This window comes from Ochotona princeps, chromosome 25 (genome assembly GCF_030435755.1).
Source record: "Ochotona princeps isolate mOchPri1 chromosome 25, mOchPri1.hap1, whole genome shotgun sequence".
Classification (NCBI taxonomy): Eukaryota; Metazoa; Chordata; class Mammalia; order Lagomorpha; family Ochotonidae; genus Ochotona; species Ochotona princeps.
In genome coordinates this window covers 17672433-17697775 of record NC_080856.1, presented here as the reverse complement: position 1 = coordinate 17697775, position 25343 = coordinate 17672433, and the positions used below count along the sequence as shown (strand labels likewise).

Here is a 25343-nt window from a genome sequence, read left to right as displayed (position 1 = left end):
GGTGTTGCACAAACACTGCAAGCTCTAAGCCCTGAAGCTTATGTGTAAGACTGTCACTTTGGGGATACTCTCCACTGTTTCAGGGCCCAGGACTTTCCATCAACTGCACATTGATGCAAGCTTACTCCCACCAATATGTTATCTATCCTCTGCTATTTATTCTTAAAATACAGTAGGGAACATTTTATTCAAGGTGTGGGGAGGGGCATGGTGACAGGCTGAGGGACCACTGCAACAGGATCTGTTTGTGGGGAAAGGGGACAGGACTCAGCTGCTCCCTGGGTTCTTTTCTTTGTTCTCATAGGACATTTTCAAACATAAACAAAAAAGAGTAGCACAATGAATAATCCACCACACAATCCCAACAATTAATAGCTTGCCAATCCTGTTTCGTGTATTCCCACTCATTAACCATCCTTGCAAAGTGAATAGCAGGTGTTACACCAGTTCCCTGCCACTCCTTGGTGTGCTTTGCCTTTTCTTCCACTCTGTTTAATGAGGCAGTGACTCTAAGGACTCAGGGAGATTTCCTGCTGGTTACTTTACTGTGGATGGGATGTGCTGTGTGAACATACGAGCAGAAATTGCATTGCTTCTTTATTAATTCATCAGACCTCAGTTGATACTCTTATGGTGAAAACTGCTCAAATGATTAAGGAAATAAACTGGAGTTGAAGATACATGGGAATCCAATCATTTTCTTGGGTTCTGAAGAAGATGGATAGTTAAAGGGTCAGGGAGCAGGAAGCCCTAAACTACTGCAGAAATAGGGTTGGGATGTTTCTCACCACCCCACCTGATTTCTGGGTACAGCATCCCAGGACTTGTGAAGAGGCTTTGGCTGGTAACAGTGCTGTCCATACTGAACACAGGAACATGAAATGTGTGCAGAACAAGGAAGCTGTGTGGGTTGCTGTGTGATACACTACTAATTAATAATTTATGTGCACTGCCTACCACATGCATTCAATTGCACTGCAGAATGAAAATGAACAGGCCTGCCATTAAACTCTCACCGGATTCCAGGGATGAAAACTGTCTTGGCTTTCCCGGCTTTCCTTTCTTGGAGGCAAGACTGCTGCCTTGGAACTCAAAACTATGAGTGGTTTGGTCCTGGCTAGATCTCTGGTCTCTGGATACAAAGGCACCTGCAATTTCCTGAGTCTCAGGTTGGAGACAGGCCCATTGGTGGCTAAGGAATGGCTCAGTTTAGCAAAAAGACTGCTGGTGAGATAGGATTAACCAGGCTTGTGATTTCCAGAGTTCTAGGGTAGTTTATGGACTATGTAAACTAAGGTTCTGTGGAGCTTGAAAACACAGCTATGCCCAGGTCTTTCCTGGGATAATTAGATCAAGATCTCAGGGAAAGGGGACCCCGCCCTTCTGGGGGACTCTAACATGCACCAGACCCAATGCTTCAAAGCAAGTGCATGTTGTGCATACGGTGTTTTACTTTCTTCTCCATCTCTCTTTGTTAAGATCATCTTTTTCTTCAAAGCTTTTAAGATAGAAGAGATGTATTCTTTTTAGACTTGAGTATTCAAGTCATGCTGGCTTTATCAAATGAATTGAGGGAAATTTTCATCTTATTCTATGCTCTGAAACAGTCTGAATAACAAAGGACATAAAATGATTTTTTGAAGACTAGCTAGCACCCAGTTATAAGATGAAAATCTTTTTAAAAGGGTATCTCTTTAATAAGCTAGCTAATGGATTTTATGATTATTAGTCTATTCAAGTTCTTGACCTCGTTAGGGGCATTTCTGGGAATTTATATTTTGTTAGTGAAGTCTCCATTTGCTATCTAGTTTCACATACAGTGCCTATATAAAATCTTCAACTCTTTTCCAAATTGGTGATTCCACCTTCTTTCATTCTACTTTTGCAGATCACAAGCTCTTCAAATTTTCTCTACTGTAATAATAGTCAATGCTGAAAAATCACTGACCATGTGCTAGGTTCACACTCTACCTGCTTTATTTGTATTAAGTCATTTAATCCTCATTAGAATTCACATAAATAAGTACTCATATAGTCCTTATATTATTGATTAATTCCTCACTTTTGGGGAGCCAGAGAAGTGAAGCAACTTGACATTAGAAAACACAGCAGTATGCAGTATGCATCTGCCTTCTAACCTATGAATATGTGAGTTAAAACTTACTTAATCTTTGGGGTGAGCATTTACCCTAGTGGCTAAAATGCCTGCAACCCACATCATGGTGCCAGGGTTTGAGTCTCAGCTACACTCCTGACTCCCAACTTCCTGCTAATACAGACTCTGGGAGACAGCAGGTAATGGCTCAGGTAACTGGGTTTCTGCCCCAGTGTGAGATACATGGATTGATTTGGGTTCTGAGGTCCTGGCTTTGGCCTGTCTCAGTCCCAGACATTGTGGGCATTTAGGGAGTGAACCAGAGGATGGAAGCTTGTGTTCTTTCTCTCTGCTTCTTAAATAAATAATTTCAGAAAGTCAATCATAATCTGCAAACTGACGCTGCAGTCCAGGAAGAACCAAATATACAAAGCATCATGCAACCTAAGTGTATAACAAGCTATTCCATGTAAGTTTGTGTGAGTACACTCTATGATGTTTGTACAACAAAATCACCTAATGATGCATTTCCTAAAACATATCTTTGCAGCTGAGCAACATCTGACTTACCACATTCTAGGATTAACATTTAAGGGAGCAGACAGCCACAGTACTGTAATTCAAGGATTCAAAGCTCTTAACTAGGGTGCATGACCATCTAAAGAGTTCCACAACTGTGAGATGACTTCAGGGACGAGTGGCTGAGACTTCAGGCTATCAACTGTAATGGTTAGATGGGCTCAGTGCTATCAGTCCTTTTGGTGAGCTGGTCCAAGGTCACTTACTTGCCTTAGATGTTCACTCAGACAATGAGAAAAGCTTGTACCAGTACTTTGAAGTAGACATAAACATGGATGAAGAAATAACTGCCGCTACCTAAACAAAGTGTTATTATGAACCAACCATGGCTACAGCACACTGAGCAACCTCTATATGCAAACACACTTAAAAGATTAGCACTACATTGCTTCCAGAACAAAACCTGCACTCTTTAATTTGGCCTTGAAGGACCTGTTCCAGGCTTAATAGCTCCCAATCCCTTAGGGTCTACTGCAGTATCAGTCAAACTAACCTCCTACTCCATATGTCCTTTCTGTCAGCTGTGCCTGTGCCTAGGTGGTTCTCACACCTGAGCGCACCATTTCTCCATTTCTGAGGATCGAAATGTGGTGATTACTTTGGAAACCTAGCACAAATGTCAAGATACTGCTTTTGAGTTCTTCCCCAACTAGTGTGATTTTACACTAGCATTGACTCATGTTTATCATGTGTGCCATAATTGATGTCCATTGATTTAACCTTCAAAACAATCCTGAAGATTAGGTATGATTCTTATACTTTTTTTGTAGCTGGGGGGATAAAAAATCAGAAATTTGTCTAGCCTTACGGCTAACTAGTATCTGAGTTGGGATTTGAACTCAGGCAATTTTGAGTCAAGTTCTTAATTCTCCTGTGAAGTGTCTGGGCCAGTGACCAGGCATGCATGCTACTCACCTTCCGTTCAGGCCAGTTAGCTCCTTCCAGAAAGAGGCATGTGTCCAATGCCCCTTTATGTTCACTGAGATGTGCCATAGCTACTGGCTGGGTGAACAGAGCTAAGCCAGAACTGCTCAAGGATTTGTTACCTGCATTAGGAATCTTGCAAAGAGGAGCACCATTCTAGGTGGAAGGGCTAAGGAGGGCAAAAGTGAAGAGTTTGCTCTCAAGATACTGAAAATGTGAGGCTAGTTGTGGGGCAGTGGGTAAAGCCATGATATTAGCACCTATTAGTTCATGTCTCCACTGCTGTGCCACAGCAGATGGCTCAAGTGTTTGAACCCTTGCTACTAACACGGGAGATTTTGAGGATGCTCCTGGAACTTGGCTTTGGGTCAGCCCTGCTGTTTCAGTCAGCTGGGATCTGAAGCAGTGAGTAAATGATTTGTGTCTCCCATCACCCTTCTATAACTCTTTCAAATAAATAAATCTTTAAATAATTTATGTTTATTTGAAAGGCACTTTTACAGAAAGAAGGAAAGACAGAGAAAAAGAGATCTTCCATCCACTGGTTCACTTTCCAGATGGCCACAGATGGCTGAAGTTGAGCCTATCTGAAGCCAGGAGCTTTCCCTGGGTCTTCAACATGGATACAGGGGTTCAAGGACCTGAGCCATCTTGCACTGATTTCTCAGTACATAAGCAGGGATTTGGATTGGAAGTGGAGCAGTTGGGACTGGAATCGGAGTCCACATGTGATGCCAGTGCTCCAGGTAGAGGTTTAGCTTGTTGAGCCACCACTCTGCCCTCAAGACTAACTTTCAATAAATGAAACAGTAGAAAATAAATGCTGAAGAATAACCAAATGAAAATTCAGAAAGTATCCACCAGGCAGACAAAGGAGCTGCTGGCAAAGACACAGAAACTGTTAAGCCCTCTGGGACCTGGCACGGGAAGCAGGAATTGGAAGCGGAGCTGAGACTCAAACACAGGCACTGTGATACAGACTACAGGCACCCCCAGCAGCATCCTTACTGCCATGCCAAACTTGTGACCTGAAACTGGCCTTTTAACTAGGCCCCCAGGGTATCCTCATGCAGCTAGCAGCTGGCAGACACTAGAGGAATAGGAAGATGTATTCCAAGTTCTAAAAGCAATGATGAATATGTGTTAACGTAGGATAACTCAAATATCTTTGATTATACTGTAACTTGCAGTAAAAAATGTGAATGATCTCAAAAAATTTTTGGCACCTGGGGACAGGTGGTGTAGCTTAAGACACAAGTTGTAACATATCCCATATTAGAGTGCCCAAGATGAGTCCTACCTTTATTTCCTATCCAGTTTCCTGCTCCTATGCTTAGTATACCTTGGAGGCAGCAGGTGATGGCTTAAGAACCTGGGATCTTGGGGCTGGCGTGGTGGGTCTAGCGGCTAAAGTGCTTGTCTTACACGCACAGGGATACCATGTGGGTGCTGGCTCTAATTCCGGCAGCCCTGCTTCCCATCCAGCTCCCTGCTTGTGGCCTGGGAAAACAGTCAAGGGTGCCCAAAGCCTTGGGGCCTTGCACCCATGTGGTAGACCTGAAAGAAGCTCCTGGCTCCTGGCTTCAGATTGGCTCAGCTCCAGCCATTGTGGCTGCTTGGGGAGTGAATCATTGGAAGGAAGATCTTTCTGTCTCTTCTCCTCTCCGCATATCTGACTTTGTAGTAAAAATAAATCAATCTTAAAAAAAAAAAAAAAGGAACCTTGACATCAACATGGGAGACATGGATGAAGTTCCTGGCCCCTCGATTTGGCCTGGTCCAATCCTGGCTGTTTCAGATCATCTGGGCAGTGAACTAGAGGATGGAAAAATTTCTATTTCTCTCTCAATCTGTGTTATCCTTTCAAATAAATGTTTAAAATATCTAAAAAAAAAAAAACTTTGGATACCAAAATAAATTTGTTTAAATTTTATTTTTCTAAAAACTTTTTGAAGCTCCCTTTGCATAAGTATTTACCATGAAAATTGTACACACACACACACACACACACTCATTCACATGCATTTCCCCTTCGATATTATAGCTCCAAAATAGGAATTTCATAGAACATTAATCTGTTGTGTAATTCACTCTATTTTCCTATCCTCTCTTTTATTTTTAAATTCACTCTACTTATTTTCTGATAGAGTAGTGGGTTGGGGTCTTTTGAAAAACCTCATACAAGTGTGGTGGATGTTTGGCTTAGTGGTGAAACAGTGTGCATGCATTCCACATTAGAGTACCTGGGTTTGAATCCCAGTTCCAGTTCCTAACTCTAGCTTCCTTGTAATGCAGATTCTTGGAGTTGGCAATGATGACTCAAAGACTGGGCTCCTGCCAACCCATAAGGAAACTGCGATAGAACTGCCTGAAACAAGTCCAGCTGCCTGGCTCATACAGATGGATCTCTCTCTTTCTCTGTGTTTGTATGTGTATGTGTGTCCCTCCTCCTTCTCACAAAAGCAAAAACACCTAATAATGATGGCTTTTCCAGGGCCAGAGAGTTAGATTCTGTAGGTGTCATCTGGCAGAATGTGCGGACCACTTTGGCCCAAGAAAGTTCCAATCGGCAGCTGAGCAGAAGATGAGAAAGGGCATTGGCTTCGTAAGCTGCAGACAAACAGAGCAGTTGGTGGATGGCCTAAGGCTGGGGTGGAAGAGCTCGGCGATGGCTGTAGAGCTTTAGGCGTTCACTGGAAAGACCCACAGCTTCTACAGAGCACTGATTCTAAAAACCAGGCATTCTGCAAAGCACTAGCACCCATCCCCAGACAGGCTAAACGTCTAACCTGATTCAAGACTTAAAGAGGCAGGGTCACATAACACACAAAAAGTGAACTTTAGGGGTGTCTTCATTTCTCTGAAGATTCCTGTGGGAGAAATGAGCATAACAGACATGTTGGGGTTTTTCTGTGAGGTAGAAGTCATACGAAGGTGTATGCATATGGCTGCTTGGTCATGTCAAGATCAAACATGGTCAAAGGTCATGACATTCTGACCCCTTCCTCAGTAGACCAAGAGCAGCACTAAGCCCTACAGTGCCAGGTCTGAGGTCACAGGTGGGCAGGAGCAGCAACACAAGGTGATGAGGATGTATAACAGAGCCTTCTGTTACAGGAACAGAGTCTAGGAGAGGCCTTGTGCAATATGATCTCATCTGAATCCAACTTAGCTGACACCACATGGCCACTTCTCTCCTTCCAAGCTTAACTTCAGCCACAGCACTGGGCCAACAGAGTCCTTCACACAGAACATAGGCTTCATTTTCCTTACCCGAGAACTAGGTCCATATCCCATCCCTATACAATACAGGCTTTGCTTTCAACGTGCTACTGATGGTGCTTGATTTGGATGAATCTGAGTTTGAATTCTGTTCTACTTGAATATGGTTTTCTGGTGGAAATATCAGTGGAGAATGACTTTTCACCTTCAAGTGTAAGCTGAGGAGGAAATCTACCAGATGGTGGATGGGTTCGGTAATTCAGATCTAAGGACTTGAGGCACGGTGAGAGGTATGGGCTAGGGCTACTAAAATTCTAATCTCCAGCACCTGTAAGTGTGATCTCACTTGGGAACGGGATCTCCACCAATGATCAAAGTAAGATGAGGTCATCCAGTGTGGTTGGATGCCCTTACAAAAGGGCACAGGCATGCACAAGGAGAAGACCACAAGAAGACGAAGACAGCGAGTGGGATGATGCCCCTACATACCAAACAACACCAACAATGGCAATGGGGGCCTGGAAGCCAGGAGAGGAGCAGAGGACAGCTGTTCCTCAGAAGAGCCAGTCCCGAAGGTATGTTGACCTTGGATTTCATGTCTGTAGAATGTCTCTAGAATTGTGAAGCAAATTTCCCATTGTTTAAGATACCCAGACTATAGTACCTCACTACAGTGGCCCCAGAAAACTAATTTAGTGTCAGACGCTTGTGCAAAGGACACATTGTCAGCTGCCAAGGCAAACAGAGACCCAACTGTCTCCTTTGAAGCATTAGGGCCACAACAGCATAAGCACATTTTGTCCCACACCTGGCTCCTGACCTGTGGTTGCATTGTCTGACTTTATGTGCTCCAGGGATCTAGCCTTGAAATAGGGACTGTCATCTCAAGATTCCCAGCCTCTTTGTTCTCAACATGCATTGGGGAAAGAAAAAATCAGTGTTGATTCTAACATTGACTTTCTCATCTATACAGTACGTAATAACTCCTATACAGTGCTCAGTGTGTCAAAGCCCTTTTCTAAGAGCCTCATGTAGATGAATTCGTTTAATTTTCACAACACCCCCTCTCACAATAGGTACTATATTTATATGACCACTTTACAGAGAGGAAAACAGACACAGATAAAGTACAACTAGAAATACTGGAGCTAGGCTATGGATCCAGGAAGTTTGGTTTCACAGTTTACAACTTTAAATGCTACAAAAAGAAACAAAAAGAAAGAGCTCTAACCTGTTGATGGCTTACCTGAGAGGAAGGTACTTACATTGTTAACTCAATTCACATGAACACCATTTATCTAAGCTCTGAGTTTATTATTATTTTTAAATTGTTTGAGTGTTAGGGATACACACATACAGAACGAGAGAGAGAGAGAACTCGGACTCACAGGTTCACTCCTTAAAGGCCTGCAATGCCCAGACCAAAACTAAGAGCCAGAAAATCAATCCATGTCTCCCATTTACGTGGCAAGGATCTAATATGAGGCATCATCACTGTTTCCCAGCATCTTCATCATTAGGAAGCTGCAATCAGGAGCAGCCACTCAATCTGGGACTTAAATCCAGGTACTCTAATATACGATGTGAGTATTTTAATCAGTGACTTACTGCTAGGCCAAATGTCAGCCCTGGATTATTATATCATATCATTTTATTTGTTTGAAAGGAAGATTTGAGAGAGAAAGAGGAGACAGAAAACCCTCCATTTGCTGTTTCACTCCCCAAAAGGCTGCATTGGCCAGGGCTGGGTTAGGCCAAGGTCAGGAGCCAGTAATTCCATCTGGGCATCTGGGTCGCCCAGATGAGTGGCAGGGCCTGCTTTCCCAGGCACATCAGCTGGGGGCTAGATAGGAAGTGGAGCAGCTTGAGTTCAAATCATAGCTCGTATGGGACACCAGCAACGTCTTAACTCGCTATGCCTGCAATACAGGTCCCAAATATTATCATTTTTTCCCAGAGTCATACTTCCATATTTTAATATCAAATAAAAAAGATCTTTCTACCCACCTCCTTTATACATACCAACAGTCAGGTCCCTTTTACTGAGCAATACAACATCTACCTCTATTGGATATCTTCCAGTGTCTGGTTCCTTTGTTTGATATATAATAAATATATTTTACTTTTATTGATATTTATATAGTTGAAAAGAATGCACGCCCATATGGACTACTGATTAGGGTGGGAAGGGTACAGGAAGTATCCTGTTCCTTTACCCTCCCCACTCAATCCAGGGATGACCATCTTCACTTCCAGTTCTTTCTCTGTTCCCAGATAAAAATGACAAAGTACATGTTTTCTGGTAGGGACAGTCAAACCTCACAAGGTCAAGCTCATTCCTTTCCACATAATAACTTGAAGGGTCTTTTAATTTTATAGTCAGTAAAAAGTGGGAGCAGTCAGACTGACCCAGCCCCCACAACTGTTGTGTGTGACTTATATGTTGGTATAAAACAGTAATTCTTGGGCTTCTCTAACAGAATCAGAAAGGGGGAAAGGAGAAGAAGGAGAGTCACATGGAAGATAATCAGAATGAAGAGAGAGAGAGGAAAAGAAAGAGAAAGTGGGAGAAGTATGATGACTGCCTATCTGCACCAGGGACACAGTACAGCACCCTTACAGCCACCAACTCAGAGAGGGCAGGCAGTATGACACACAAGGCTTGGTTTGAGCCCAGTGCTCCTTCCTGTGCAGGAAGTAAGAGTCATGGGGAGTCTGATATCTTGCTCCAGGGTTGTGAAGAGAAAACAACCTATGTCAACGTGAATTCTTGGTAGGGTAAGGGGGTATACAGCATTTTTGAAAATCACAGTACCTTAAAATCAATGAAGTAAGTTTGCAGGGTTCCACATGGCCCTGAGGGCAACATGGAGAAGGCAGCTGTGATCATGGAGACATTTTTTTCACTTGGGAAGCTGACAGTGCCACCGATAATATCCACAGCCATGGCAGTGCTGATGTTCAGATAAAAAGGACCGTCCCCTCCACCAGCCACAATTGTTAACAGTGTCAAATGTGGCACAGCGTCCTTCAAGAATCATCCAGCCAGATATCCAAGTGGCTGCAGCTTCTCTCCAAATCTGTTTGCTAACTTGGGAGGAAATGGAGCTTTCTGCCTCAGTAACCACAGAATTAGTCTTTGCATCTGTGAAAATTACGCTCTCCAACACAGCAATCCTGAACGTTAATCAAGTATCAATCACTGGCAATCGAGGGGAGTTGAGTGGGGCAATCGAGCTGGAGTCTTTTTTCAAGCCTTGTTTTGTGCAAAGCGAAGCAATCACTGGTTTCAGAGAAAACCCCTGAAACAGCACAGCAGGGCAGAACAAGCCTGAGGTGGGAGTCCTGGCTCTTCTAGGTAAATCAACTTTGGGAGTGATGTGGCTGGCCATTCTAAACCCTGAAAAATGAATGGAGAAGACAGATTCATAGCAGCCTTGGTTTACATTTGTGAGGAGGAACAAAGAACAGGGCTAGAACGCCAGATGTGGATTTTGGATACCTGAAACAGGGCTCCAGTTTTTTCCTCCTGTGAGACTCTGGGTAAGCCACCATTTGGCCACTGTGGGGCTGAGATTCCTTCACTGTCATAACATGGGGGACAGGTTAGCCTTGGTCATCTTGGAGGTCTCCTTCCAGCCAGCAATATACTTTCAGTCGGTTTGATTGAATGTCACTTGTGGTACTACACACAGGCTACATCACGTGCCTTCTGCAATTCATGCCCATGTGACAGTCTCGTTGCAAGAATCCTCCAGCCAGCTGGTGACCTAGCCAGGTGTTCTCTCTTGCTAACCTGAGCCTGGAAGGTCTCAGTCAGAAACCTGAGTCTCTCCCTGTAGAGCCTTCTTTGTCAAGAATGGGGCTTGTGGCTTGCACACTCCATGTCCCTGCCAACTTGCATCAGCCAAAGATGTGCACTGGGAAGCTGCTATACATGAGCCAAGCAAGTCTTGAGGCCAGGTGTAGATAGGGTTGCCTCTGTGTCCTCAGAACTGGGCCCACCCTGGAAATGGGGTAGAATGTTAGGTGCTTCCATGAGCCAGCAGGAAAGGTTAACTAAACTGAACTTTCCTGAAACATGTTGGTAGGGAAAAAAAATCCGTGAAAGAGCTTTCAGTGCATGTGGGGAGGAATGGGAGAGGCAGAGGCAATGCTTGGACAAGCAGTCTGCCATATTCTGCTTGGTGGGAAGAAGGGAAATGGCTTGGAGCCCCAAGAAGTTGCCTCTCCCTTTGATGTGCCCTGTATTATTGCTTTCCTTACTAAATTGGCATTGATGATAACCTTAGATGGTCATCAATATCCAACTGGCTAAGTCCCATTTACATACACCATTTAAGTTGGGAGACAGGATGTTTGGGAGTGTTTGGGATTCTGGAGGGAATTCCCTGCAGTATCAAAGAATTTTATTCACAGTTTTCAAAACAGCATTGAAGGGAATCATTAGGGCTTGGGAGAGTAGGAGAGGGCAAAATAATCATGCTGCAAGGCAAAGAAGAAACTTCCAGAAGTTTGGCCATATACACAGGATGGTTTCAGCCAGGGCTTTTCATAGATGAGGAACACGTAGGTTAACATTACTTGGTAGGGATGGGGTAGGGTCTGCACTTCTTTACATAAAAAATGTTGTCTGTTGCCTCTGTGTCCAACTCCCCCAGGTCCAGGCCCACTGCCGAGAACCACTGTCAGCTGAGTTTTGGATACTTACTACCAAAAAATAGACCGACTTGTGCGGTCTCTCCTTGAATTTTAAACATGAAGCCTTAATCCACTCTGTAACTCTAGGAGCCAAGTGACAGAAATAGTTGTTTGAATATAATTAAGTGTATTTAGAATCACATGCAGACTGCAGGTACCTTAGGTGGAAGTTGAGATTGAGAAGCTTGTTTGGATGGCAAGTGATGTCTGTGTTTCCAGTACCTGTTAGGCAGTGTGTGCTTCAAACAACATATTCTGTGATCAGTTATATATGATGGAAATGCACCTTCAAAACTGACATGTGCATCAATCATTCTTCAAAATCTGTAAGGAGGGCCCAGCTCAACAGCCTAGTGGCTAAAATCATTGCCTTGCATGCCCAGAATCCCATATAGGTGCCGGTTTGTGTCCCGGCTACTCCACTTTCCTTCCAGCTCCTTGTCTGTGGTCTGGGAACGCAGTCTAGGATGGCCCAATACCTTGGGACCCAGCACCTGCATCTGAGACCCAGAAGAAGCTCCTGGCTCCTGGCTTCAGATTGGCTCAGCTCTGGCCATCGTGGCCACTTGGGGAGTGAACCAGCAGATGGAAGATCTTTCTGTCTCTCCTTCTCTCTCTGTAATTCTGACTTTCCAATAAAAATAAATAAATCTTTTTTAAAAAAATAAATCTGTAAGGAGTCCTCCCCATTGCTTCTCAAACTACAGCCCTGTCTTGACCAGAGCCTTCCATGACCTGGTTCTAATGAGGTCTTCCACTGTGTCCCCCATGTCCCTCTTACAACCTACTCCCATAACTTGAAGTTGATTGGTGCCTTATTGTGCATTTTCTTCTTCATGTTGTGATTGCTGCATTGGAATCTATCATCAGGATTATGGATGCATCTTGACTTAACTACTAAACAGCTTTCCATTTCTTGGACATTTCCTACTTCTCTGAGTTTTGCCAGAAGGGGTGTAAGGAATCATTTGGTCCAGTGGTTCACAACTTTGCCTGGGTGCTGGAGCATGAAATTATGGGGATGGGAAGGTGTGAGGTTATCATTTATGCTTACAGGGAAAAGCACACAAGTCACATGTATCCTTGAACTTCCTAGACACAAAACATGCCAATTTAGCCAGTACCGAAACCAAGAAAAAGTATTACCAACACCCCAGAAAGACTAAGGAAGGCTTCTTAAAGAATTCTAAAAGTGATCTAGTTATTTGAGATTCTGGTTTCGGGACATGAGGAAAAGCCCAGGAATTTGTGTTTTTAATTCTTGGGGGTTTCCCACAGACTATGCCTTCATGACTGCTTCTACCAAAGGGTGTCATCAGGTGCCTCCACTGGGGGAGTGGAGACAGGGAGCTGTCAGATCTGCCTGTCCACATGGATCAGAGCCACATGGATCTTGTTCTTACACAAAATAATCCTTCAAACAATCTGTACTTCTGAAAACTGCCTGCAAGTCTCAATCCACCTGTAGAAGAGTATCACAAGGGTGGATATATAGATATCTATATGTGGACTATATGCAGGTTTATTGCAGGTATCAGAGCTTCCAAAATACTAACAGCTGGGCTGTCTGAACACTGAGTGTGAATTTGTACATGGAAGGTAGTTGGGGATGGGAAAGTGATATAAAGTGAGGGAAACCAAGAACAATCTGGGATCCACAAGACTTAACTGAATGCCATGAGGATGACCTCAAACTCGCGTACTTCCTGTTGCTTTTGACATTGAGGGTACAGACAACTTGTAGAAGTCAGGGGTCTTCATCACACACACACACACACACACACACACACACACACACACACACACACACCCCTTACTCAGGAGTTGGAAAAGTTGAAGGATATAGAAGGTAGAGCAGTTGTAGGCTCAGCTTGCAGCTGCTTCCCTCCTGTTCTCCAAATCTCCCATGAAGGAGGGCTCTCACTGCCCTTTGAGATTAGCAACCTACAAGACAGGACATTCTGGGAAAGGCAGCCTAGCCTAGGAAAGCTAACACATGACATTGCCTCCACAGCACATCAGACCATTGCTCCAGCTGGGCTACATGCTAGATTCATTCATGTGGCATTCACCTTCCAGGTTGTTCTAACATGCAGTTAACTGGGCTGTCAACTGAGTAACCAATATGAACCTCTTACTGGCCCTAAAGTGGGAGCCAAGAAAAGTGATTCTATTCTCTTTTTGGCCCACGAGGGACACAAAAATGTTGAGTTTTTTTTTCCCTAAGGCCCTAAAACATCTCATTATCCTGCCTTCCTCTATCTATCTATTGTGTTAGGCAACATAGCCAAAATTGCTCAGCAGACAGTAGCTGCACCTTAAATGAAGCCATCCTCGATTTTTCTCCTGTACTAAGTAGATTAGAGACAATTGGAAGACTTTGAGCTCATCCTCACACCATCAAGCTAAGGGTGAACTGAGCACTTGAAAGTTTTCACTATTAAGCTTCTAAATTAAGCCTCTCTTCCTTCTAGGCACAGACTAATTAAGTGATTATAACAGCAAAATGGTTGGTGAACACTTAACCACGGTGATGTGAGCAGGGGAGTTGGCAGGAGTCAGTGCTACTGGCTCACAGGTGGCCGAGCCCTTCTCAAGGGTGCTGGAAGAGAAGCTCCTATAGCCCCACTGTGGGAAATGAAGTGGGAAAAAGAGGCGAGGGCTGCACAGAAATTGGTTCAATCTCCAGCTGTCACACAGCTGGGACTGAATTGGGCCAAAGATAGGATCTGGAACTCAATCTGGGTTTCCCACTATGCATGGCAGGGACCTGGCCACTTGAGCCATCACCCTCCAAGAATCTATACTCTCAGCAAGCTGGAACTGGGAGTGGAGTCAGAACTTGAACACAAGCACTCTGAGATGAGAAGTAGGCATTTCAAACAGTGTCTTAAGCCATTCCAGAATGAGGATTTAAAGTAAAGGAATGCACCCTCACTGGAGGGTGAGTTGTATTAGAGAAAAACCTTAAAATTGTGCCACGGGTGTGGTTCATTCAGGCTGGTACTGCAAGTGGGCAACAGGAAAGTGGGCATCCATGGGAGATAGAAGTTTCCTTAAGCAAACTTCTGCGCCCTTTGAATATGATCACACAATGGAAATGTGAGGGCGGGGAGCAACATGGCTATGGTCTTGGTTTTCATTCAGGGGAGGGAGGTGTGCAGGTTCCTGTCCATGGTGAATGGTAATAGCAAAGTAAGTCAAAGCTTGGAAAAATAAAGACCACCGAAGGTCTTGGCAATCAGATTCAGAAAAGCTTTCCCAACAGATTCTCCATTTCTCCCTCTCATTTCTGAACAGTTGGGCACTCCCACTGGTTAATTTCCAGTTAGATCTACCAATGTGCTCTTAAGGGAGAAGAAAGACCCTAGCTTCAAAAACCAAATTCCTCAAAAGCTGCAGGTAATGGGAATCCCAAGGGGACTCACTGAAAAGACAACTTTTTATTGTGCAACACAGCACAGGCACTGGAAGCCACACCAAACAAATGCACTGTGTGGGGAACAGTTTCACCCTAGGCAGACGCCCCAGGAATCTCAACTCAAGGGAAGGAACAGAACTTGTCCAGCCAGCCTGAAGTCTCTTCATGAATCTGGCTTGCTTTGCAGCCTCTGCCTCCCTCTAAAAGGACCCAGACCCCTGACTTCATGACTTCACTGATCACATCCTTGGCTTGCTCTACAGCATGATCATCCAAGGAGCATCCTTAGACAGCTGCTAATTTTCTCACTTTCATATGTCTTTAAAGTGACCAGTTTCCCTTACATCTATTTCTCTTTTTTTCCCCTTAAAGATTTATTTTATTTTTATTTGAAAGAAAGAGTCACAGAGGGAAGGGAAGAGAGAGAGAAGCTTCCATCCATTGGTTTACTCCTCAAGTGGGTGCAACTGCCAGAGCTGGGTCCAGCTGAAGTTGGGAGCCAGGAGCTTCAGCCAGGTTTCCCACATGGGTACAGGGGCCTAAGGACTTGAGGCATCCTTCACTGCTTTTCCAAGCCATAAGCAGAGAGTTGGATTAGCAGTGGAGCTGCCAGGACATGAACTGGTACCAACAGGGATGCCAGTGCTACATGTGGAGGCTTAGCCTACTATGCCACACTTTTGACCCTATTTCTTTTCCTTTTTTTTTTTTTAAAGATTTATTCATTTTATTACAGCCAGACATACACAGAGGAGGAGAGACAGAGAGGAAGATCCTCCGTCCGATGATTCACCCCCCAAGCGAGCCGCAACGGGCCAATGCGCGCCGATCCGAAGCCGGGAACCCCGAACCTCCTCCAGGTCTCCCACGCGGGTGCAGGGTCCCAATGCATTGGGCCGTCCTCGACTGCCCTCCCAGGCCACAAGCAGGGAGCTGGATGGGAAGTGGAGCTGCCGGGACCAGAACCGGCACCCACATGGGACCCCGGGGCCCTCAAGGCGAGGACCCCGGCCGCTAGGCCACGCCTCCGGGCCCAACCCTATTTCTTTTCTTCACTATTTATCTGCTACAGATTCAGGACACCTAACTGGTAATTTCCCAGTTTTCCCCAAGAACTGGTCAATGTTCTTGGTGTAAACCCGCATGTCCAGGTGTGACCATTAAATTTTTGAAATTTAGTTATTTGAGACACACACACACAAATCTTTTATGTGTTGATTCACTCCATAGATGCTTGCAACAATCATGGCTGGGCCAGGCCAAAGCCAGGAACTCCATCAGGGTCACTCATTTGGGTGCAGAGGACCAATTATTTGGGTCCTCAGTTGCCTTTCCAGGTATGTTAGCAAGGATCTGGATTGAAAGTGAGGCAGCTAGGACTCCAACCCATGCTCTAACTTGGGGTACCAGAGTCACAAAAGGAAGCCTAACCCACTCTGCCCCAAACACTAGCCCCAGTGCACCTATATTTAATCACCTGTTTATGAAAGGTGTATTCCTAAGGAGGAAATGATCTTATCTAATCACCCCCTTACCCGTATATAAGCAAAGGAAGGTCTCAAGTAGGGGAAATGAGGCAGGGGTATAAACAAGAGGGGAATGCTCCATGAAATGAGTGATTTATGAAAAGCTCATTGCCTTTTTGCTTTTTTTTTTTTCCCAATTCACAGTGGCCAGGAATTGTTTCTCTTTAGTAGGAACCACAAGTGAAATGAGGTCTGGCTTCATATTATGTTTTGAGGGCCAGCAATGTATATATGAGGCTTTATCATAGATGACTCCATAATAGGAGCTTGAATGTAGCAAAAACCTAAGGAATGTAAACCACTAACCAAATTCACCAAACGTCATAAATATATATCAAAGATGAGAGGAAGATTAGACCTGGCCACTTACGATTTGGAGCAAGAGAAGTCAGCTTTAATGTTTTTTCCTTTCACTAACCTGGGCATGCAATCCCACGCACATGATGATAATCAGCATTTTCCAAGGGTTTTATCAAATATTGACATAAGAGTGAGCACATGCACTTAATGGTCACCTCCAACACCCTCCCTAAATCCAGGATCCTAAATTATATGCTCCCGTGCTATTGCACACACACACAAGGGGCAAAAGAATCATGTAGTGTCATGCTAAGAGATGAGAGTTTTTTTAAGCTTTAGAATTAAATATGTGTAGGGTCTATTTTGATTTGTAACGGGGAAAAAAAAAAGCTTCCAAGCAGATGGAGAGGGTAAAAGTCAGGACACTTCTCAAACCCAACAGGCTACTGACATTTAGCTTAGAAACTTTTTTGACACTATTTGTCATAGCTTGGGAAGGGTTGGAAAAACAAAACAGCAAAGGGGGAATAAAAGAAATTGGGCAGGAACTCTACATGAGCCCAGGCTGGCTCGCCCAACTGAGGGATCGTGTTTGTGAAAGAACCCATGATTCTGGGGCCTCTTTCCTGCTCCTCTGGAGGGGAGGTGGGAAGGCAGCGTACAGGAAGGAAAAAGAAAACTGGCAGGATTTGATGCAATGACAGGCAGATGGATTTCTTCCGCGGGCTCATGTTTTTGTTTTTGTTTTGTTTTTTTTAAACCTGCTTGCAAGATTGGGTTCTTGTTCTTAACAGTGTAGAGGGTAAGAGATGTAAGAGATTTCCAATCCTGATTTTACAATGCTTTGGGGTATATCCAATTATTACAACATATGTGCTTGAAATTCTGAGAGCTAAATTAATTTAAATTCCTTGTCACCCCAAAAGCAAATCTAACTCAAAGCTTTCTTCTTAGCTGTCATCCTAGTCTATGCTTTCTGCAACATGGGATTGTCCTTCCTGCAGTGTCTCCTGCCTAGGCTCACAGACATTCTTCCATGGTCCCTGGTGAGGATGAACAGGAATTTTGCACCATTCTTTAAGCCGGTTTCTCATCTCGTCCCCCTTCCCAGGCTCATCCCTACTGAGCTCAGGGATTCTTCTTTCCCTGAAATCTCCCTTCCCGTCTGTAAGACATTTGGGGGATGAAATTCCCAGAGGACAGCCCAGAGGCTGGCTGCCAGCAGTGACGTTGGAAGAAAAACCAGGACTTAGACAAAGGGAGAAAGTCTATCATGGCCTCTGTGCTTCTATGCCCTTGTGGTTCATTAGGAGTTGGGTGGGTCTAAGCTTGTTACATGCTTTTTGGGTTTAATCCTCACACCGCCTCCCTGAAAATCCATTATGCCCATGTCCCACACATGGGAAGATTTAAGCTCGGGCAGGACAGAGTGTACCAACACACGCTGAGCTGAGAACTCAGCTCCAAGACCTTTTCTGAACCAGTGTGTTCCTCTGTCTGAAGCAGCTAACCGTGCCTTTGTGCTTCCAGGACTGATCCCTTCAGCAGGTCAGTAGGGGCCATATCAGTGGTTCCATCTGCAGCTCTTGGAGCCACTGCCCCACAGCCCTGGCAGAGGGCCCTTCCTGCCAGTGTCTGGACTCTCCCAGGAGGGTCTGGCAAGGTGTGCTATTTAGCTCCCTTCCCATGCATGACTGGAACATGGTTCTTCCCAGGACTGTGACACCTGTAGAGGTACTCGGGCTTTGGTACCTCTACAGATTTCTTTTGTGGCAAACTATATGTGTCAGTTCATAGACTAGTCAACTGATGAAACTAAACATTTGAACGCAAGGCTGTCACACAAAGTCCTTGATCTGAGACATGTGGGAAGAGGAAAGAGCATGCATGCTCCTGCCTTTAGAACAGTGAAATGTTCATGCTGTCTCCATCAAATGAGACTACGGGTGGCAGGGGCTGGGGGGAGTTTCAAATCCTTTCTGAACAATTCAAAAGTCTTGAATACTGCCTCCTTTCCCCACACACCCAATTTCACACTACCAACTACAGCATGGAAACAAAATATTTAGACCTTTTTTCTTTCTAAATTTTATTTTTGATGATTTTTACATAGTTGATTAGAATGGGAAAGATCAAGGGTTAGGGGAAAGTGGGTGGAACCATTGTTTCCAAATTTTCTTTTTCTTCTTCCTGTATTTGGGAGAGAGACAAGGGGAGAAGCCACACACTCAGCCTTCCAACTGCATCAGTACCCAGGGATAAGGAATGGCCACTCGATGTCATCCCATGGTCCCTAATGTGGAACATATTCAGAGGTCCCGTTCAAGTGGTTTTGATAGTTCTGACATCTTGTTGATTTCGTTGCTCCAAGGATGAGGAAGTCCTTCAAAGGTCCATTGGCTGATACAGTTCATTTTAGAGTCTCCATTGGCTCAGAAACTGCTGTTAAGTTTCACCAGGGTAGTTCACCAATTTGTTCTGCCCTCCTTCTTCTGCTATGACACCAGATGTCCCCCACAGGCTCCAATGGACTGCCAAATCCTGCATGTGCATCTGCATCTGGGTATGCTGTATACTGCACCATCTTCAGTAACTGAAGAGGCCACATTCAGACACCTGCACTTCACTGTCAGATCACAGGTCCTGCCACTCTCCCCATGGTTGGAGTTCTGAGTCCAGCGGCTCCGCTGGGGGAACTCTCAAAGAAATCTCATCTGAGGTGATCCCAGACCCGACTCTTGTGTGTGCTTACCAGCACTCATTCTGTCCAGCTCATTCTGTCACCCACATCAGCCTACACACACAATGATAGTTCCTATTGCTAGATCAGATCTATCTCCAGTCCTATCTCTTATGCAAACCAATGTGTGCAACCTTGCCCACCACACACTCAGCCCTCACAAACACTACTGGGAGTTGCAGCCCAATCATTGATCTCCAATAACCCCCACTGGGCCGGCCCCCCAGTTCTGGTTCCTGTGCCTGCCAGCATGTGCAGTAGACTGGTCTAGTCTGTCCCACACCCCGTTCAGTTCTTACACACACCACTGGGTGTTGAAGCCTAACTCAACCCAACTGATTCTATCCTCTAGCCCTTACTCATGCCAGTGGGTGCCACCACCTGTCTAGCCAGCCCAGCCTCCAGTCCTGGTTCTCATGCTCTCCAGTGGAAGCTGAAGCCTATTAGAGGGATGCCTTCAGTTTCCTTATTGGGCCCACTGCCTACCCTGGATCTTGCACTCCCCAGGTGGTTCTGCAGTCCAGCTTGACAGCACTTTCCCCCAGTCACAGCACTTGCCACCTGATGCTGTGGCAAAGCCCGACCAACCTGCCTTTACTGTGGGCAGGTTGAATACAGTGGAAATAGTCAGTTGGCCCAGCATGGCCTGGTCTGCCCTGGGTTCCAGCTCTCATGCTCATCAGCAGGAGCAGTGGCCTAGCAGGAGAGTTTCCAAATCTCCCCTACTGGGCTCACATCCCCCACGCCCCGGGTTTTGTCTGTGGTGGTGGGTGCTTTGGTCCAGTCTGGTATGGCCCATTTCACCTTGGCACATGTTGGCAGGTGCTGCGCTCAGGTAAACTGCCCAGCCCAGTTTACCCCCAGTTCCAGCTTGGTCTGGCAGGTGCTGCTACTCAACCCGGTTCAGCCAGCTCCCAGTACCAGCCTGTCCTGCAACCCCTCCTGGTTCTCAGATCTGCCACTGGGTATTATGAACTGGCTTGGTGGCTTTTTCTTAATCTCAGTCTATCCTTACCACGTGTTTCCTACCAAGCACCTAATTTTATCAGGCAGGTTGTTGAGCACCAGGGTGAAGCTGAATGTGGGCTTTAATTATTCATGATGTCTTTCTTGCTCAACAAGGTTGGTCCTCAGATGGTAAGTGTGAGGTTTGGGTCTAGCATGGGCTACTCACTCCCAAGGCCATCATGGAAGCAGACCAGCTGGTTCAAGGTTAGATGAGATCTGAGCCGCTGTACTGGAGAAGAAGCAATCCAAAATATTACAAGCTCTGGGTGTATATCTGTGTGTGTTTGTGCACGCACATCTGTGTGCATACCACAGTAACTTACCCCAGCTGGTTGGTGGTGACAAGCTGAGTGTGAGAAAAGAGAGAGGCAAGAGTATACAAAAATCTGTGATGGCTCTCAGGTCGGTTTCATACAGCAATATCCTGTTTATATGTGCCTCTCCCCTGCATTCCTACTGGAAGCCAGGGAGTTAAAAACAAAACTGCCCTTGAAACTGAAATCAATTATCCATGGAAATTTATTAAATAACGACAGTTTCTGAGCCTTATTAAAATAAATATTTGCTGTATTTTCTTATCCTCTTGTGTTCACTTCTTCACTTGCCAGCATCCACTGGCAGCAGCTGGAGTTATCTCACCAATTTTGCTGTATGTGCAAATCAATTTGTCCTCCTCCCCTCAAAAAAGATAAAAATCAGTAAAGTGATTATGTTACAATTAAGGCATGTCATTGAAAGCACAGACAAGCAGAAAGGCCAAGGAAAAATTGCCTTGAGGTCACCAGTGACTAGCTACTAACCAAGTTAAATGATTTCCCCCCACCCCCTTATTCTCTTTGTCTATTCTACTGTGCTTGACACTGTGGGTAAATCAACAAAATTCATGCTGCTTGAAATTCTCGCCTCTTGGCTTCCATCATGATCTTCTTACCATACCGGCTCCCTAACAATTTGCCCATCCATCCATCCATCCATCCAACAGGTGTTTAGAGACTCAATGTACAAGGCATTGGGGAAAATGACAAAATATATTTATGTCTGCTTTTGACAATTTAAGAAATGCTGTTACATATATTATTTCATTAAATTATCACTAACCACAGGATATTGCTGTGAATATTCCAATTTTATTGATGAGGAAAACAGGCTCTGACAGGTTCCACGATTTATTTAAAACAGCACAGTTAGCACGTGGCAGAGTCTGGACATGAATTCAGGCTTTCATTCCATTAAGAATGCATAATGGCCCTCCCCTACATGTTGGTCAAGGCTAATTTCTCGACTAGTCTCAGTATTCCTAAGTAAATGTCATAATCTAGTAAATGCATGCTTTTTTGACACCATGCTAGGCTTTAATAAAGAATGCAAAAATCGGGCTCCTGCCCTCATAAAGCTCCGTGGTGAGGTTGGGGGAAGACAGACATCAGATGTATGTTCACACAAGTATCCTGTTTTCAATGAATGAGGGGGAGTGTATTTAGTTAGGAAAACAAAGGAGATCTCCCCAGGAGGAAATAATCATTAAGATACCATCTGAAGGAATGAATTAGAGCTAGCTTTGTGAAGAGAGAAGAAGGGGAGAGGAAAGCATATGCAAGGCTCTGTGGCAGGAAGACTCACTGCAGAAATTGTCAAGGCCAGCTTAACTGGCATATGGAAAGTGAAAGGGAGCCTGGCACGGGATGCGGTCCAGACCACACAAGACTTGGTAGCCATGATAATGATTTTTACTTTTAGCTTAAGAGGAATGGGAAGCCACAAGTAGAGAAAATGACATGATTAACTGTGACTTTGATTTTGATTTCAATGGGCAGAATGGATTGCAAGAGTAGAAGCAGGGCAAACAGCTGAAAACCTCTGGCAGTTGTCCAGGTGAGAAGTGATGGTGGCTTGGACCAGGGTAGTGGTGGTGGTGGAGCAAATGGAGAGAAGAACCCCACAGGTGCCCCCTGCGCTGCTCAAGCCCATTTTCTCACTAGACCCTGTCACCAGAATGTGCTCACGAATTTGCAGTACAGGGAAGCTTGTCCACACTTCAGGGCTCTGCTGGAGTCTCCTCTCCCAGGAAGCCTTCTCCAGACAATGCCAGTCCCCCGAGGTCTTTCAGAAGTTGTGTATGTCTTCTGCACTGCCCATCCTCACACCTGATGCTTCTCTATGGCTCTGGTCCACTCCTGGAGATGCCTTCATTTCTCTTGTTGTCTTGCTTTCTCCCTTTGGAAAGTAAATGCTTTGTTGGCATTTGCTGAATGGTATCAACAGGGCTCCTTTGGAAATTACATTTGTAAATGATTACTCATGCCAATTGCCTTTTTCTCCCCCTAAATTAAACACTGGCTGCTTAAATCTGTCTTCATGATCTTGTTTTATCAAAACATATGTTCCAAACTTTCCATTATTTCCTCTAAATTCTTTTCCATATTTCTCCTGATAGAAAGCAGTTTCATGAGGAATGGAGAAGGGATGGGGGTGGGGTGAGGGCACGAGTGTAATTAAACAGGGGCTGTCTGACCAGAATTCCTATAGCTTTTAATGGGACATTTGATTAATCCTTTCCACGGGCACCATTATTCATGCCTTGATGGAATCTCATTTTATAGCTCTTAATACATGGACCCAATTTATCCACATCACATTGTATTCTAATACTTGTCATCCAAGTTATTAGCTATCTCCTTCTCAGTGTAAAATCATCAGCAAGTTTGATTAGCTTATTCCCTGGGGATGATAAGGGAGCTAGGAACAGACGGAGTACAATATGACCACCAGTGGTTCTACTGCCTCAAAAGGGGACTGTGATACGAAGGCTATTTATGGAGCCGAGGTAGCCACAACAAACCTCAGCCCCATGGAAAGATCTCAAGGACCGGGGAGCCTCGGACACAAAGGGATGACTGCTGGTGTTCCAGATGGGGCCAAGCCATTGTCTGAAATAGGATCATTGGCACACAGTGGGTCCATTGTCCTGCCGTTTCCTAACACTCTGACTCCATGTCCTTTTTTGGAGCATAGCCTGGAAGCTCTTCTTTATTCCACAACATCACTTCTGCTTTCAATGTTTTTCCTCTACTCGGGACCCAGCAAGCCACACAACACAATGAAAATGCACAGTGCTGTTTACTGCTCCATCCAGCAGAGTTGGCTATAAGCAGCCAGTCCCTTCTTCTTCTCTAGAACCAAATTTCAGCCTTAGGCCTTTCTAAGGGAGCTCAGCACTAGCCTGAAGGGGAAAAAGCTTCTATGACCTTGCAGGATGCTGGATTCAAAGCCTCTGGATGGTTTCCAATGCCTCTCTTGCTCTATCCAACCCCTTGTGTCAGTGCAATCAGACCAAACCCTTCTTGTCAAGCTCCTTCCTTCATATTTTCACGAAAGAATCATCAATAATTCCTGTACTTTTGTGAGGTGGGTAGAAGGAGACTTCTGACCCACAGAAACTGTACAACAAATGTAGTTCGTGTTTTGAGCTATTAAATGTTGGGATCATTAGTTATGAAGCAATAGACTACTATCCCATTTTCCCTACTTCAGTGGAAGATCCCCTATTCCTCTTCAATGCCTTTTGAGGCTCTATTTTAACTTCTCTCTGTTTAGAGTCTGGTATCCTTTCAGAACCTCTGCTGATCATTTCCAGCTTCTACTGAGTGTCTACACAATCCACAGGGCTAGAGAGGTACCCCAAGGCCTTGGTTTGGAATTCCAACTGCCTTCCTGCCATCCAGAAGGACATCTGGCATTAGGAGAATGACTTTCTGCTGAGAGCATGAAACATCCTCTTGTTTTTGAATCCTGGGGCCCAGTGACTTCAGTAAGGGCCCAGGGGCAGCACTGAAAGATTGCAAACAACACTCTCCCTCTTTTGTACCCTTTCTGCTCAGCTGAAGTTTTTGCAAAGGGTCATGTCTTATTTCAACTTTGCAGCTAAGTGCATCTGACACCAGGTGGGGATTCTAAAATTGAATGTAGACGCAACCTGGCTGAAAGGTTACAAGGTACACTACAAAGCTACATCCCACTGAGAAGGAAGGGCACAATCTATGCTCACTTCTCTCCCAATCGCATGGGGGGGGGGGGGGACAAATTTTATGTTTTTATTGAAAAAGACAAATCAAACAGGTTATTTTCATACCAATTCAAATGTTAGTAAAAAAAAAAAATGCATCTCAATCCAATGGGGATAAAGTCAGACAATTCCAGAAGTCAACCTTTTGGAAAGGGCCAGAGTTACAGCAGAGCAAGTAAAGCTACCACCTGCAATTCTGGCATCCCATGTGGGCATCTGTTTGTGTCCTGGCTGTTCCACTTCTGATACAGCTCGCTGCTAATGGCCTGGGAAAAGTAGCAGAGAATGGTTCAGGTGCTTGGTTCCCTGACACCCATGTGGGACACCTGGAGGAAGCTCCTGGCTCCTAACTTTGGCCTGGCCTAGTACCGGCCATTTGGACAGTAAACCAGTGGAAGATGTGTGTGTGTGTCCTCACCCTGTGATTCTTTCAAAATAAACAATCTTTCTAAAAAATCTACTGGAAGACTTGGTAAAGGCACAAAGTTAGTAGATCTAAGTAGGTGTTTTCAAAGTATAGTCTCTGGGGCCACCAGTGGCAGCACTTATTAAGAAGGTATATTCTTAGGCCTCATCTTGAACCTACTGAGTCAGGAACTTTAGGGAGTGAGTGCTCTCTGTTTTAGCAAGCCTTCTAGTGAAGTCTCATACCTGGCTACAGACTTGGATATTACCTATAGAAAGGATTAAATATCTCAATCATAGCTTCCCAAGATCTTGAGTGCTCCTATCTGCCAGACACTAGGAACTCATGAAGAGCATGG

The 25343-nt window shown here is 44.8% G+C and overlaps 1 protein-coding gene across 16 annotated transcripts in view; it reads right to left on the bottom strand.

Annotated features, from left to right (window-relative positions):
• Positions 1–25343, bottom strand: part of ATXN7L1 (ataxin 7 like 1) — a 224662-nt gene that overhangs the window by 98962 nt on the left and 100357 nt on the right. The window contains exon 4 of one of the 16 annotated variants that reach the window (XM_036497305.2): positions 21667–22730. The exons of the other annotated variants lie outside the window; for them this stretch is intronic. Within the exon in view, the coding sequence (XP_036353198.1) occupies positions 22672–22730 (59 nt within the window). The 3' untranslated portion in view covers positions 21667–22671. Of the gene's footprint in view, positions 1–21666; positions 22731–25343 lie in introns of those variants that run through there. 16 annotated transcript variants of the gene reach the window in all.